The sequence below is a fragment of the Takifugu rubripes genome, chromosome 14 (genome assembly GCF_901000725.2).
Source record: "Takifugu rubripes chromosome 14, fTakRub1.2, whole genome shotgun sequence".
NCBI classification, from domain to species: domain Eukaryota; kingdom Metazoa; phylum Chordata; class Actinopteri; order Tetraodontiformes; family Tetraodontidae; genus Takifugu; species Takifugu rubripes.
The window spans coordinates 3,883,715-3,899,857 of record NC_042298.1 but is presented as its reverse complement, the minus strand read 5'-3'; the positions used below and the strand labels follow the sequence as shown (position 1 = coordinate 3,899,857).

General features: G+C 44.4%; 2 protein-coding genes across 10 annotated transcripts in view; one reads left to right on the top strand and one right to left on the bottom strand.

The window, feature by feature from the left end:
- Positions 1 to 16,143, bottom strand: part of macrod1 (mono-ADP ribosylhydrolase 1) — a 76,557-nt gene that overhangs the window by 44,355 nt on the left and 16,059 nt on the right. The gene's annotated exons all lie outside the window — the stretch shown is intronic.
- Positions 4,189 to 11,347, top strand: flrt1b (fibronectin leucine rich transmembrane protein 1b). The gene is made up of 2 exons (XM_029847655.1): positions 4,189 to 4,325; positions 9,101 to 11,347. The coding sequence occupies exon 2, from the start codon at positions 9,116 to 9,118 to the stop codon at positions 11,312 to 11,314; it is 2,199 nt and encodes a 732-aa protein (XP_029703515.1). The 5' UTR covers positions 4,189 to 4,325; positions 9,101 to 9,115; the 3' UTR covers positions 11,315 to 11,347.

Sequence of the window (16,143 nt, the reverse complement as noted above, 5' to 3'; positions counted from 1 at the left end):
GCACATCGTCCGTTAAACCAATGTCTACACACACGCGCATGTACAAACATTATAAATAGCACACACTGTTAGGATTCAAAGACAAGCATTTTTGCTCTCATATATTTACCGAAGAATCTAAATTGATTCTCTCTCTCTCTCTCTCTCTCTCTCTCACACACACACACACACACACACATTCAGTATTTTAATGACGGCATTCATTTTGCAGATCGTGCCTCGAGGTGAAATAACTGGCCCTGTTGGGCCCCGATGGCTGGTGGAAGGGCTCTCAGGCCAGTTCTCTTTATGGTCCACGGCAGACCAGGAACACATCCCGCGCCTCCCCTGCTGCCACTTAAGTGCTGCTCAGTTGTAGCTGCCAGACGCACACAATAAAGACACGGGCATAATACGCATTAGCACGCAGCGCAGTCCTGGACTTCTGCATTAATACTAAGCACACTGTAAGCACATGCAGAGGCCAGCGGAGAACAATAAGGCTGTCTGACAATAGGGCTCAGGGGGATTTTCTCCTTTGTATTAATATCGTAGACGGAGAGGGTTTGTGTCAGCGGGGACACATCCTCATCAGCCTCACGCGCTCGGGTTTGGCAGCCACATGATTACCGAGCACTCCGATTTTGTTCCCCGGCACCAAAACTATTAATGCCTACCTCATCCTCCCTCATTTCATAGGAGAAATTGAACCAATTACCTATCTCCCAGCTCCCGATGGCTCACAGAAAGAGCCCATCGCCAAGAATCACAGCTGCCACTTTTATTAGCTGGTAGTAAAGCACTGGATGCAAATTGAGATTTGATATCTGTCCAGATAACTAGTGAATAAATCTTTTAAAAAGTGCAGCTTGCGATCTTTCAGAATTTACTGGAATCAGTGATGCTCGGTTAGCTTGTTGGCTCGTTCTTATTGCCACATCTGTAGCCAGCCCACCCCGGCACATTTAACCCCCCATCCCTGATGCTGCCAACAATGCACAGTAAATACTAAATGCTCTTTACTAGTACACATGTTACCTCCAATTTGGACATTTCTGCAGCACAACCATCAACTAGCCTTAACTAACTGGTCTTCACTCTAATGTTTCTCGCAACCAGAACCTTTATCTGTTCATTCTCTTCTAAAAGGAGGAAAACAGACACTGGGAACATTTGGCCACAGTGGAAGCCACACATTGTAAAATGCCTGCAGGCTACACAGTTGTCATTGACTGGCTCACAAGAGCAGAGTGATTTCTGTCCCCTCGAGGAGTGAAACATCCTCGGCAAGCTTTGTTACGCAGGAGGGAAAACACACACACACACACACACACACACGCACACACACACACACACACACACACACACGGCAGAAAAGAGGCAATGAAAAAAAGACAAACAAGACCTTCATTCGATGGCTTTTTTAGCAGCGTTCTGACAGAAATGTTTAAATGTTTCCAGGAGATTTTTTTTTTTAAACTTTAACCTATCTCAAGAAATGAAATAAATTAATAAAAAATCAAGTTTAAAACGAAATAATAATGTTTATTTAACTGCTAACTCCTGATAGAGGACATTCACCTACGAAAAGACCAATACAACAGTCGGCGATTGTTTTTTCTATTGAAAGTAAGACACAAATCCTGCACAATGCTTCTGCTTTTAAGGCAAAAGCTGCACAATGTGTCCTATTTTCCCAACGTGGAGACACTCACGGTGATGTTCATTCCTTCCAATACATTGAAAAGAAGAATGAAGCTTGTTTCAGTCAACATTCGCTGGTTTGAAGGGTTTAAAGCTGAATTAAGACCAAGATTGTTGATGAATGACACATTGTCTAACCTTTTCTATGCCTTCTACAGTTTATATTAAGGAGTATTTATTAGAAAATAGGGAGATTTTTCTGAAAATAAAAATGTTTTGTATGTTCCGGTTGATTACTCAGTCCCCACACTTCCCCAAAAGATATAAAGAAAACTCGATATTTAAAACTCCCACTTCAAAATAACAAAGACGTCCGCAGCTTTATAATTTGACGTCTAAGAGACACTGGCAGCGGGCTGCAGAAATGCTGCTAATGTTCGATAATCACATCTTTTTTGGAGCACGGAGACATTTTCCTGCCTTGAGGAAAGATCAGTGTGGAGAGCGATGTTGGCTTTTTAACTGCAACCACTCATGAGGACTTCCAAAGGAAGTGGTTAATGTGACACCTGCTGTAAATATTTCCATAACTGACGGCATCCAATTACAAATCTCCATCAAATCCCCTCCCTCGAGGTGATTTAATTATTTTTAAAGAAGTACCGGTAGGCATTAGTAAGTGACAGAGAACATTAAACGTGTACTACCCCAGTATGGGATATTGCTAATGCTTCTCAAGGAAGCACAAATCCACTTTCCTCCTGTCCTTAAATGACAATCACAGAGTCTTGCAAACTCCCGTCTCTTTAGCCTCCTGTTTTCCTCAGACATTTGCTGCACACAAATCAGCCTATTGTGTCACAAAATTGGAGATCAGTCTGGAGATCTTTTAGAAAGAGAACAATTTATCTCCCCACATGGTGCCCATCTTCATCCCACACCAGTCACTCGATTATCCCGCTAAGCTGAGCACTTGCTTAATGTATTCCATTCCATTGTGGGACCAGTTAAAACAGCACACCTAAATAAAACAGCTCATTATCACCCTGAGTTTAAGGTCTCTGGTGCATAAATTCTGCATCATTTTAAATACCCTTCTAGGATGGACAGATCCCGAGCCCGATGCACAGGCTGAAGCACGAGCACTTCGGAAATGAAAATGAGGACGACTTTATTTGTCCTTATTTGTGTTTAAGCAAACTGCATGATAATTTCCCAGTTGGCTGTGCAGTCTACTTACTGAAGGCTGGAGTGAGGAAGTGAATGTGAGCAGCAGAGCAGTTAATAGGCTTGATGAATCTGTCTCTGTAAACTCAGCGTGTCTGTTAAAAATGTTCTATTAGCATTCAGGCTTTGCTGCAGCTCCTCCTGCACAGAAGACGCAGACATTTAGCATGTGGTACTTCATAAAAGCACCAAAGCTTTGCATGAGCAAAAAAAGAAGAGATAAAACAAGGTTATTAATAAATTTAATGGGACATCTGTGTCCGCTGGGAGCTTTGTGTTGTACATATGCCAAAGTGACCTTCAGGAAGTATTTTCACAAAGCATTTAAATTTAAATGTTCTAAGCACACGGACGGGGATAACCACGTGTCCCACACCTGTTATCACAGCAGCAGGGGACAAAATCAAGACAAAGCTGACAGGAAACAATCTGAAGACATTAGACATCTGATACTGTCCCAGTGTTACACAGTAGTGTGTGTAGTGTCTCCTTTTAGTGTGTTCAGCCAGACCACTGTGTGTGTCCGTGTGTGTCTCGTCATGTGTCTGTTTGTGCTTCTCAATGTAAATGTTTCATATTGCTGAACATCCTCAATGAATCTGCAAGTAAGAATGTTGTTTTTCTTTCTTGCCTTCTCAGGACAGTGTTTACTGACACTCCTCCAGCTGTGCTCCTGAAGCTAGCACCAGCTGCGGCTACTTTAAGGATCTTCTCGGCCATTTCATGTGTGGGTGCCAGCTGAGGAACCTTTTACAGTAAAACCACATCTTTGCCACCACTCTGTCTTTGTACGAAAAGGGGAAGAGGGAATCGTGGAGTGTGGAGGCTGAAGGAGAAGATCGGCCCCACGTCCAGCACCAGGCAGACATCTCCATCACCGCACCAGACTCTGAAGCATCACCACACTGTAAAATCACGACTTTTATCAATCCATCAGAGAGACTGCCGGCTTGTCTTGAGCTTTGGTCCTTAACCCCTCCATAGAAAACATTGTTTAGTCAGAGGGGGGCATTTTGAACGATTTGCATGAGCATCGAGGATTGCTTTTGATTTCCAAGAAGGACCCTTGAGCCCTCGCTCATCTTCTGATTGTCGGCCCAGCGGAAGCATTTGATTGTTGAGGAAGGGTATCAGAATTCCGCCTGTGGATCACTGCTGAAGATGACATGAGTTGGCAGGCCTGAAAGCCCCTTACCCCAAAGAAAGAACCAGCTTGGATATTCAAACAGCAGACAAGATGATGTTGCAGAGGTGGCTCTGAGCCATGCTGGTGTATGTGTCGTGCGCTGGAAGACAGGCTATCAACAACAGCATCGTTTCCAATATCTCAGGAAGATTCAAACCCTTGAGGAACAATACAGAGAAAACTGCTGAAAAGAACGTGCAGTAAATTGTGTCTTCAATCTCACTGACGGAGGAGCTGAAAGTCCACAAACTCTCCATCAAGGGCAGAGGAAGAAAAGCACAAACAACAGGTTAGTGAGACCTCCACATGCACATCCTGGGTCACTCAGACCTTTTATACACACACTCTGGTGCCACAAAGAACACCAGACAAATATCGTCTGCATGATCGTGTGAAAAAACAACAACACAAAAGCTCCGACAAATGCCTTCATTTCAGACTATTGCAGAAACAGGAAGAGAAGAAAACACAGACAAGAAAACACAGACAAGAAAACACAGACAAGAAAACACAGACAAGAAAACACAGACAAGAAAACAGAATTGTATGAGCAGAAAACAGAAAGCTGGGAAAAGGTGCAGAATCCACATAAAAAAAACTGAAAATGAAGGTCTTTTCAGCTGTCTGGAAATAAATAATGGCAGAAGGCGATTTGAGGACGATATGTGAAATATATATACGCTTCCTCTCCTGACTCCCCCCACCTCCACTGAAAGTGCTTTGCGGTGCCGAGTTGCTGCATTTCCACTGCGAGCTGCATCAGAACTCTGATTTTCAGCAAGTGCACGTCCACGATGCATCACTCCACGTTGCTCAGATGGCACCACACCAGAAACACACACGTGGTGAACTTGAAAAGCTAGCACATTTGGAATGTGATGCTCAGGAGACTTTGATTAGTGTATGTGCATACAGGAGAGCAATTTCCCTCATTTTTGGCAACAATCATTTCAAATTAAATTGTTGATGCTGAAGAAAAAGACCGACCTGCAAGCTTGTGGTTGATGTGTAACAGCAATTCATTGTGCAGTTTGGGCTGAGTGGTAGACATTACACTCTCCGTCCATTTGATTATTATTTGATTACTATTTGTGTTCACAAGCAACTGACCGGGTACCTAATAAAGTGGATGGTGAGTGTATCTGGTAAAGCAGAGACAGCAGAAGTTTATGTCTAGAGTTTTAAGAAATAAAGAACAGATTTAGCTGACTGCCAACACTTGTGCTCGTCAAATTTTAACGTTCTGAAAAGAAACATACTCCTTATATTGTAATTCCATACTCTTGATACCAGCCAGACAGATTATTTACCATTTCACTTATTTTCCATTTTCCTTTAAGCCATTTAAGGCACTTTTGTGGCATGAGAATATTAACCCTGCCAGGAAATTCAAATCATTTAAGACTTTGTTCTGATTACAGGAACCGCACGAGCAAATCTAGATCTGGAGCACTTTCATTCAAGTCGGCAGAAACAGTTGGGAGGCTTTGTGTCAAGGAGTAAGGCTGGACGTTAGGGGCTGGTTAGGTGAGGAACTTTACAATTTTAAGCAATTGTGAAGCGAGTGGAAGTGATCCAGTTTAGCTACGGCTGCTACCTTCACATCTGACAGCCTTCCACTCAGAATAGTCAGCTTAGCTGTGAGACTTCTGTTGACAGGGAAGCCTGATAAACTTCAGATGTGACTTAGCAGCTAGCTGTTTAGCCTGTGATTCCCCCACCTCAGGACACCCGCAATACTAATGAGCAATCTGGAGTTTCCAGTTAAAGCACTTGGAAGCTTTAGTGGGCCGCAGCATCAGCAGATGCACAGCCCAGTTAGGAGTCTACTGGGTGTGGAAGCAGTTACTGGAGTGAAGGTAGTCTCTAACCCATCAAATCATAACTAATCTGAAAGAACATGAGGTCTCTAGGTCATCGTATGGAATCAACATGTCCTTCAAAAGCCTTTGGCATACGATTACAGGAGAAACTCAAATGAAAGGAAACAACAGTGACCAGGAATGAACACAAACCTGAGGGTGGATGTAGGGGTAGATTCTGAAGGAGAGGAGGTGGAGCTGGCAGTGGTGGCCGGCCCATAGGGGGCGCTAGAGTGCCACCCTCCCTGATATAAAAAATGGAAAATATATTTTTTAAATTCAGTTAAAATTTTTACTAGTGTGCCTAAATACAATATGAATGATATAAACAACACTTCCACCAACTGACACGTCCACATACAGACTCATTGTTTCTGTCCTGGACGATGGCGATCATAACAAGTGAGAGCTTGATTATCTACCCGACGACGGAGCTGGAGAAGCCTGCTCCTGACAAACGTGCCCTTCTTTCCGTCTGTCACTCACACACACACACACACACACACACACGTTGTTGATTTTTATAGAATCGAGGCCTGTTTACATGACAACTAACACGGCGGGGTTTTGTTGCCTTTGAGCCTTTTGTTTACACGAGAACAATGCCCGGAGCGCCCGAATCAGCAAACTTTGGAAATCAGGCTCCAGTGTGAAGAGTTTAACATTTCCATGTAAACAGGAAGGGCATTTTTCAGTGAAAACGATGAGCACAGCGCAGGCTTTACTCTTTCAAGGCCTCGCTATGCTTCAGTGTCACCGTAGCTTACGGGGGTTGGACACTTTTGCCAAGTTACATAATTTCCGGGTGTCGCTTTTCCGACTTTCCTTCGTATTGTGGTGTAACTTTTATTGCTTTGGCAATGGGGTGATTGTAAATTTGTTTTGTCTCATCTTGTCGTCTTCCGCTTTAACCCTTTCGGGGTCACGGGGAGGGCCCACAATGGTTGGAGGCAGGTCCACCCCTGGATGAGTCACCAGTTCAGCACTATATGAGCATCTGTGTGTTTGGTACCTTGCTCAAGGGTACTTCAGGAGTGCTCCGAAGGTGTTCTCCCCCCACTACCAGGACATCTTTCATGTTGTGTCTGCCCTGGGGCTCGAACCAGGAACCCTCCGCTTCTCAGCCTGGTTCCCACTATCAATTTAAAGTAAACAAAGATTCAGGGCCGATCAAAGTACCTCCCCTGGAGCAGGGCCCCGAAACATTTCCAGTCATTGGCCCCTAGTGAGGTTCCCGAAACACACCAGCAGCCCCGGCCCTTTAAAATGACCCCTCGCTTCCTGCAGTGGGAACGCGCCTTATTTCTCGCCAACTACCACTGGCGGGTAGATAGATTGTGTCTAAGATGGAGAGAGGAGTGAGAGTCGGTGAGAGTAAGCAACAAAGCCGGGGAGAAGCGAGAGGACAGATAATCTAAAGATCATTAAGAGTGCCTGCAGGAAAAAATGGAAGGACTGTAGGAAAAAACCCGACACATACAGGTTTGTGCCAAGAGGATATTTATGAAAGAGCAGCAGAGAAAATGTGATATGCTAGTTGATATTCATAGCTCATTCCCAATATGGTTTCAGTTCATTTCTTGACGCTCCCTCTAGTGTGCATATGTTTCTCTCCCTAATTTTCTCTCAGCTGCTGGGGACGTGCGGAAATACATTTATGCTGGAAATAGAATTACAGAGTGAGAAAAACAGTGTCCTGTTTTGGCTATGCTGACACCCTCACTATCGAATTTTGTGTTGAGGTGAGACACAAGGTGGCTGTTGGTGCTGAATAAAATAACACACGGCTGTTTGGTTTTTTTTTTTGAAGAAAACCAATACGAACTTGAGTTTTCACTGCCAAGAACTCACTTCGGCTCTCCTGCTGCGATGGATTGTCTAACCCTCCATCTGCCTCATCGCCTAAAAACCCTCCCCCTCCCGCTCCCATCCATTTCTATTGTCTTGTTTGCTTTGCATGGATTTTGACTGTAGCCGGGGGGGGGGGGGGTTGCATCCAGCACTGACTTCTTATACTAGCACACAAATTATATACATGGGTGCACCGAAGGGGAGGAAAAACTACTTGCCCTCAGAGGATTTGCTTATCAAATTTGCTGTCAGATCATGTCAGCCATTTCATGTCAGGTCACAGTTTTCTGCCTGAGGCTACACAAAAGAATGGATTCCAGCAAAAGAATGCCACAGTGTAATGTCTGTAACCTCTCGCCGCTATATATCACTCATATCCTAAAAATAGAGTGCTGTCAATGTTTGCGTGCAGAGATCATTTTATCTGAATTTTAAATGTGCATAATTGATGCCGGTGTCAGGAACTTGCTCTCAGATAAGCCATAAAACGCCGACTGAGACGCGTCTTAATGTTGCAGAAAAATGCTTTTGTGTTAAACATCCAGTTAAAACCTTTCCGGGGGTTTCAGGACGACTTTGATCAATAATTAAGAGAAATTTTTGCTAGCTACAACCAAGGAATGATGCACTCTGCCTCTTTCTAAGCGCATGTGTGGACAGGAAGTGTTTCAACTTTTTCCTTTTGTGCATTTTTCTGAAATACTTTTCAAATGTAATTAAGGTACCATGTGATCACAGCCAGGGATTGTTTTGTTGATTTACTGCATTTGTTCACTTTAAAACGCCACTGGAGTGTTGGACACAAAGCAGTCACAACAGGTTAACTGCTTCTGTTGTTTTGAAACCTACCAACAGCAGCCACAGCCAATTAGATTGATTTCCTTCTCCTCGATCGCCCTCAGCTTTACATTCCATCTTAGATGCTCTCAGAAATGTCGGTTCTTCCCCTCCAACGGTTCGGTTTTCTCCATCTTTATCATCATCTTGCTTTCACCGATTCTTCTAGTCTTTCTTGTCTGATGAACGCGCCCTTCATCATCCCCTCGGCATCTAAATGTCCACTTTTCTTCTACGCGGCCACTCTGACCTATTTAACAGTAGACGGCTCTTCTGTAATAAGTCTGACTGTTCAACTGACAGACCTCCATTTTACAGATATGAGAACATAAATCTAGAAAATGCAGCACTTAAAGTAGATTAATCATGACTTTGTGGTTTCCTGCGCATTATCTTGTGAATGATGCACTGTTGTTGATAATCCCTGCCCTCTCTTTTAGATGCACCAACGATCCTTTGAATTTAGCAAGCTCTGTTTTGTGTTTGTATTAATGTCTGTTTTGTCCTTCCTTAGGACCTGAGCGTCAGTATGGCAGCTGAAAGTCTTGCTGAGCTTCGTGACTGGCTCTTCTTGCTGCTCCTGTGCCTCACCTTATTGGCTGAGGTGCTGGAAATGGCTGCGGCTGCAATTGCCATGGAGACAGGCGAGGGAGATGAGGGCATTGTTTGTCCCTTGGTGTGCCGCTGCGATGAGGGTTTTGTCTACTGCAACGACCGTGGCCTCAGTATAATTCCTCCTCTACCATTAATGGCTGCCATCCTGTACTTACAGAGCAACCGCCTGAGTAACGCTGGGTTGCCGCCGTCACTGGAGCGCAGCACGTCCATTCAAGTGATTTACCTGTACGCCAACCAGTTGGATGAATTCCCCATACACCTCCCGCCGTCTTTACGGGAGCTCCACTTACAGGACAACAATATACGAACGTTACCGCGATCGGCTTTATCTAAGTTGCCCTTACTTGAACGTTTACACCTGGATGATAACTCGATATCCACGGTTAGCATCCAGGAAAGAGCTTTTTCGGGGACTCCGCGGCTTAGGCTGCTCTTTCTGTCTCGGAACCACCTGTCAAGCATCCCCGCCGGTCTGCCGGCATCGTTGGAAGAATTGCGGCTGGACGACAACAGAATCAGCACCATACCCACGCACGCCTTCCGCGGCCTCTCGTCCCTACGCCGCCTGGTCCTGGATGGAAACCTGTTGGCGAACACGCGCATCGCAGATGACACCTTCTCCCGTCTTTCCAACCTGACAGAGCTGTCACTGGTTAGGAATGCCCTGCAGTCCCCACCAGTCAATCTACCGTCTGCTCACCTTATACGGCTCCATTTACAAGATAATGGAATAACTCACATACCGAGAGGAGCACTGGATGGAATGAAGAGGCTCCAGAAGCTGGATTTGTCAGGAAACAACTTGACCAGTCTCCCGCGAGGACTTCTAAAGGACACCGAGAACCTGGAGCTGCTACTTTTGAAAGGAAATCCCTGGTACTGTGGCTGCAACCTTCGCTGGCTCCACAACTGGCTTCACGGTCGAGGTTCGGCAGTAACAGTCAGGGGTCTGGCATGCCAGGGGCCTGAGTCTGTACGGGGCCAGGCTCTGAGAGACTTAACCACCCTGATGGAACAATGCGAAGGCCCCCCTGCAGGTCCAAGTCCGGGGGCGGGCACAAACCCAGCAGAAAAAGATGGAGGGGACGAAAGGGATGGAAGGGACAGGGCAATGGCTTCAATCCCACACGGCAGCACCTCGACGACATCTGTGCTGAGCCCTACCCAAGGTTCTCTCTTCACCCTGCGGGCAAAACGACCAGGGCTTGTTATGCCTCTCCCTCAAGGTGAAGGCGGACATGTATCTAAAGAGGCACTGGAATTGACTGTAAAACCTCTCTCTTCAGATAGCGTGCTGGTAAGCTGGCTGTGCCCGCAGCCAGCTCCCTCTTTCCGTTTGTCATGGCTGAGGTTGGGTAGCAGTGCAGCTCTGGGCTCCATAACGGAGACACTGGTACCTGGAGAAAGGAGACAGTACCTCCTCACTCAGCTGAGCCCACGTTCCCATTACCTCATCTGCTTGCTGCCGCTACGGCCGGAGCCGTCGTTTGGGGGCTCGAGCATGGGCTCCAGTCGAATGGGTAGCAAGGATTTGGACAATAAAGTCTCAACGCCGGCCTGTGCGCAGATAGAGACTGGTGATGCTCTCGTTAAGTCAGGGGAGGGGGGATCGGATAAAGAGGGACAGGACTCTGAATTAACAACACTCCCTCTGGCCGGGATCATAGGGGGGGCCACAGCATTGGTGAGCCTGCTTTTAATCTTCGGCATCTTCTGCTGGTATGGACAGAGAGCAGGTTACATTTCTGGGGACTCGAGCTCATACAACAGGGGACGAGGAGGAAAACATTACGATGACTATGTAGAGTCGGGCACCAAGAAAGACACTTCTATCTTAGAGATCAGGGCCCCTCCTGCAGGATTTCAGATGACAACCATGGCCCACCAGCCCCTGCAGCCTAAACTTGAGGATGTCACCTACATCCACACCATTTTCCCTTCTTCGTCCCCCTCTTCATCCCAGGTCAACGGGACCTACCGGAGCACCCACGGTGCCGGCACCCTCAACGGAACCATCCTGAGCCAAACCAGCCACCATCGCGTCACTTACGGAACCAACCGTGGCTACAGAGAGGGTGGAATCCCCGACATAGATTATGCTTACACGTGATGACAGAGGGGACATCATCCCCAAGTCACAAAAGCCAGACAACATTTCTGAGATGATGGTTGCCTGGCTGGTGGCTGCTCTCTTTTCCAAAGTACCCTCTGTGCCTCTGCTGGTTCAATTCTGGTCGGTTTGCTAGGTTAAAAAAAAAAGCTATATTAAACTGACATGGCTACTGAGCGCTGGAGTTAGTCCTACTCTCCTCTGTACTACTGTATATCAATCTATACAGTAAGTCCTTTGAGCTCTATTTCTAGGTATAAATGATTACATTTTCTCTTTTGGATATCTCAGTGTCTTTCAAACTTACTGTTCTTCTCAGCTCATAATAATACACGGTAACGTATCTGAGGTTGATATACTAGGCTTAGCTGATTTAGCAGGAGATATATCTATAATCTGAAAAGGCCCTTGATGTGCATAGAGATAGCTCTCCTCTCTTCCTACCAACTGTAGGCTCTGTGCTGTATAGATAAAAGGCCTGACAGAGAGAAAAATCAATGGTTATAACCCACACATGATAATGCTATGTGGCCGGCATGAAGAGACGTTGTTCTAACCCTCTCCCTGTTTCTAGTTTTCTCCCACTCTTCCGCTTTTAATTTTCCCTCCTTTCCAGCTCCCTTCTTTTTTGTTATGCCAAGGCTCTTTTTTATTTCTTTCTCATCTTTTGCCTTGAGCAGAGGATGACTTTGTTTCCACCGAGGGAGCTGACAGCGCTGATAACAGTTCTGAGAGAGATGAGGGACACAAGCCACAGCATAGGGAGAGTAATGAGGGAGGGAGTGGTGATGGATAGATGGGCGGACGATGGAACATAATGTGAAATACGACGACGGGGTAGAGAGAGGTGCTGTTTTGCGCATTGAGGGTGTGTGTTTGCCTAAAGTAGGAAGGACACCACGTACAAAAACAGCTGTGACAAATGCAGGAGGCAAAAAAAAGATTATCAGGGCAAAACCTGTAGGCAGACAAATGACTGAAAACGCCAACAAACGCACACTACCTGTTCGGAGACAAAATCGTCTTTTTACAGACTACCTTTCCCTGCCACATATTATTCCCTAAACGCCCACGGAATAACGGGAACCACAAGCTCTAAAAGACGTGTTTTAAGAGGGTCAGAAAAATGGTCAAGCTTGAGGAAAATGGGAAAATGTTCCTCTCAGAATTTCGCTAATGTACCGCATGTACCCATTTTCTGTATTTGTCTGTCTTTTACAATGATGTGATTCATGAACTCTCTTTATTAAATAGCCTGTGTGAACTTTCCAAGGGTACTTTCACACCTCCACCACTGAGGGAATTTATCCCAATAAAAGAAGCTAGAGAGGCAACAATCAGACGGTGTTTCTACGCACAGTTTTTGGTTTTGGTTCAGGTTTGACAGTTCAGGCTGCCAGAGATTTTTCAATTCAATGTTGGATCCCTAGTGTAAACACAGACTAATCCATGAGGAAATAGTCCCTACAAATCAGCTGACTCATAGTTTAAAGGATCATGCGTGAATACAGGCTATACAGTAATTCAGCTCAAAGTTCTTGGTCACAGACAGAAACACTCAATTAATGTCAACACATCCAGGCAAAAAACAGCCAATGAATTTCAATCCTGTCATGATGTATTATACTCATTTATTGGGGGCGCGGCCTCACACATCAACTACGATTTTCCCACATGTGGATAAATTTGTCTGGTGGTGGATATTTTTTTGTAATTATTGGATAATATTAACCTAATCTTTTTAAGCAGATGTATATATCTCCTTGCTTTATCACCATGTTGAGGAGTTTTGGGTGAATTATCGCACCAGCGTCACATTTCTCATTATTTTTTGAAATACAGTAGAAAATCAGAGGATTAAAGTTGAAGAGGAATATGTATCCATAGATTGTCTATAGAATATAATAAGATGGGTGCCGCACAGATAGAGCTCTGGGATCACAGCCAGTACAACTGAACACACACCTGAACACACACAGGAAACAGTGCCTGCAGTCTGACAGGAAAACACTTAAAGAAAGGAGGAAATTAAGAGGAAAACAGGGGAGTGTGAAAGAAAAGGGAAGAAAGAGAAGACTGATAAACAGCCTTAGATTGTGGAAGCCAGTTCTTGCTTTCAGTAACTCTGTCTCTTTTTCAACCTTTATTACTGTTTACAGTAATAGTCAAAAATGGTGTAGCTGTTTTTCTGAATTTGCTGCTTCTTTTTTTTCAGAGCATTGATGTTTCTTTTTAGTCATTCCGTTTCCTTTTATTGTGTGCAGAACTAAATCCCCTTTCTTTGAAAATATCACCCTGAGATGTGATAATGAAAACACTCTTGTGTGTAAACATTAAAAATGGGTCCCAAACTGCGATTCCATTTACTGGTCTGTCGTCTTTTTTTTTATCAACGCAGATGAATAAAGACTTCTAAAAGGAATCAATTGCTTTATGTGATTTATGTGTGTGTCTGTGACAGGACGGCACTCATTAAATAAGGGACGGAGATATCAAAATGCTGCAAAGTTAGACAGCGTGGAGAAAAAAAATCAATCGGAATTAAAGACTATTAATATGATTTACGGTGGGATGGAGGGAGCCTCGTTGAATCACACCCTTTGGATGAAAACATCAGCATCTACACACCTCAGTCCCGGCAGCTCGGAGAAAAGGAGTTATTTTTTTCTTTTGTTCTCCGCTTGCTATAATCGGCAAGTGAGGAGAGAGGCTGTGCGAGCGTGTGATCACACGCACACGAGTGAGGACAAGCTTCCCGCTCCCACAGACTGCTAATGTGTGCAGGCGTGGATCAATATAACGAACAGAGTGGGTAAGTGTCCATTAAGGGTGACTGCCGCTGTTTTAAAGGAGTGGGTCAGAAATGGACTTGATGTTTGTACAAATGATTTTCGCAACTGTGTAAAGCCCGCTGGCTGATTGAGGGGAATTCATGATACACCCAGCGCGTCCGTGCAAGTGCAGGAGCAGAATGTGTGAGGACCGTGCTCCTTGCATCAATATTCCAAGTGTCGGCTTCTTATTAGTCTCAGTCCAATAGCGAGAGTCAAGTCTTCTGTCTATAACTCCCATTACAGCCGACAGAAAGATGCGTTACGCTGAGGTCTAGAAACAGGAGCTCAGCTGTTGTCTATAAAATGTCCTATTTCACTGTAACATTGCATCAAAGTGGTCGAAGGAAGAAAACACACAAACGATTGTTCAGTATGTTTAAAAGCCACTTCATTTTAATGCCTAAATGCTCTCTGTTTCTTCGGTAATAACCTCCCCAAATGAGAAAATAAATCTTGATTTAAATGCGGCTCTAACTCTAACGCAGTGCTGCTAATGGTGATGTAAGGCTGCACGCTCCTTCCACAGTACACAGGCTTCTACTACCCTCCCATAAAAGGTCAATGTATTCTTGCAAATGCATAGACTTGGATAAATGCACCCGTGAATGCATATATTATATTCTCCAGCAATTCTGTTGTGTGGATACGACCCCTCGCTTTCTCATTTATGGGGACACTGAAGCTTTTAAATACTTCAGACAGGCGTCGCTCTGCAGACATGAGAGAGCCGTCTGGAGTTTTAGATCGATGTTTAGGGTGACAGAGGGTGCTGGAATGTTTCCTAGGAGAGGCAGGAATACTCTTGGACAGGTCAGAAGTCTAACAGTGCACTTGACTTGGAGTGTATATAATAAATATTTATGAATATACTGTATTTATGCTGCATAGCAGCTGTAGGGAATTGGCATACACCTTCAATAACTGGAGAGGAAATACATAGAAATACCAGAGAGCTCGTTAAATCATCATGGACATGTGTCACGGTGCAACTGCTGGATCCAATTAGGCAATAAAAAACAACAACCTTCACAAAGAATCTCCTGTTGCGCATTAAGGCGAGTGTCAACCTGCAGTGTAGAATTTAAACGAATGACATTTAACAGTCTTAACCACATGTATTAACACCAACAATAGTAATAATAATAATAATAATAATAATAATAATGATGATGCTCTGTCATAGCTGAACCATTTTTTCCTCCCTTAATTTGACCAATTTAATTTTCAGCTTGCTTTTGCTGTCATTTAATTAACTTATGTGAGACATGTCCTATAAATAACAAACACAACATTATGTTTGCATGTTATTCTAAATTCCCCTTCATATGTCAACTGATATAAATATTCATATGACCATATATTGTAATAAATTATAGCAATATTGCATATAACATACCATACTGATTCAAATTTCCATAACATACTTGCATCTGTGTTATTCTAGATTATTCTACGGATGCTATGAATTAACTATTGCTCCAGTAATAACAGTCATCTGCGTACAACTGAAGGCCTGACTCAACATGAAATGATTATCATTTTTAAGCCACTATTATGTTCCAGTCACATCTGTAGACCTTCTTTTCCTGTAACTTCACACATTTCCAGTCATCAATACTGTATATTAGGTCCCAAAAATACAATAAATGAAATGGATTTTAAAAGCTGGCAATAGTAAATCCAGCTCACTGAGGCTGGCGGCCCCGCAGGGCCAAAGCAGAGCTGCACCAACATGCTTCTCCCGCTGCACACGTGCAACGTGCACGCTGTAGGAAACCAGCCCAAAAAAACTGGAGTGAACTGAGAAGCCCTTCACATGGAACCCTGGGAACCCTCGGTGGTCTGCACGGATTCCTCTGAAGCGCCTGATGACAGGACAGCAGAGGGTTGACACAAAGGCAGAGAAACTAAAAAAGACGTCCTCCCGGGGGATTTTAACCACACCAACGGCTGTCGAACAGAAAAAAAACCCTCCACTTTGATGCTTGTGCGAGA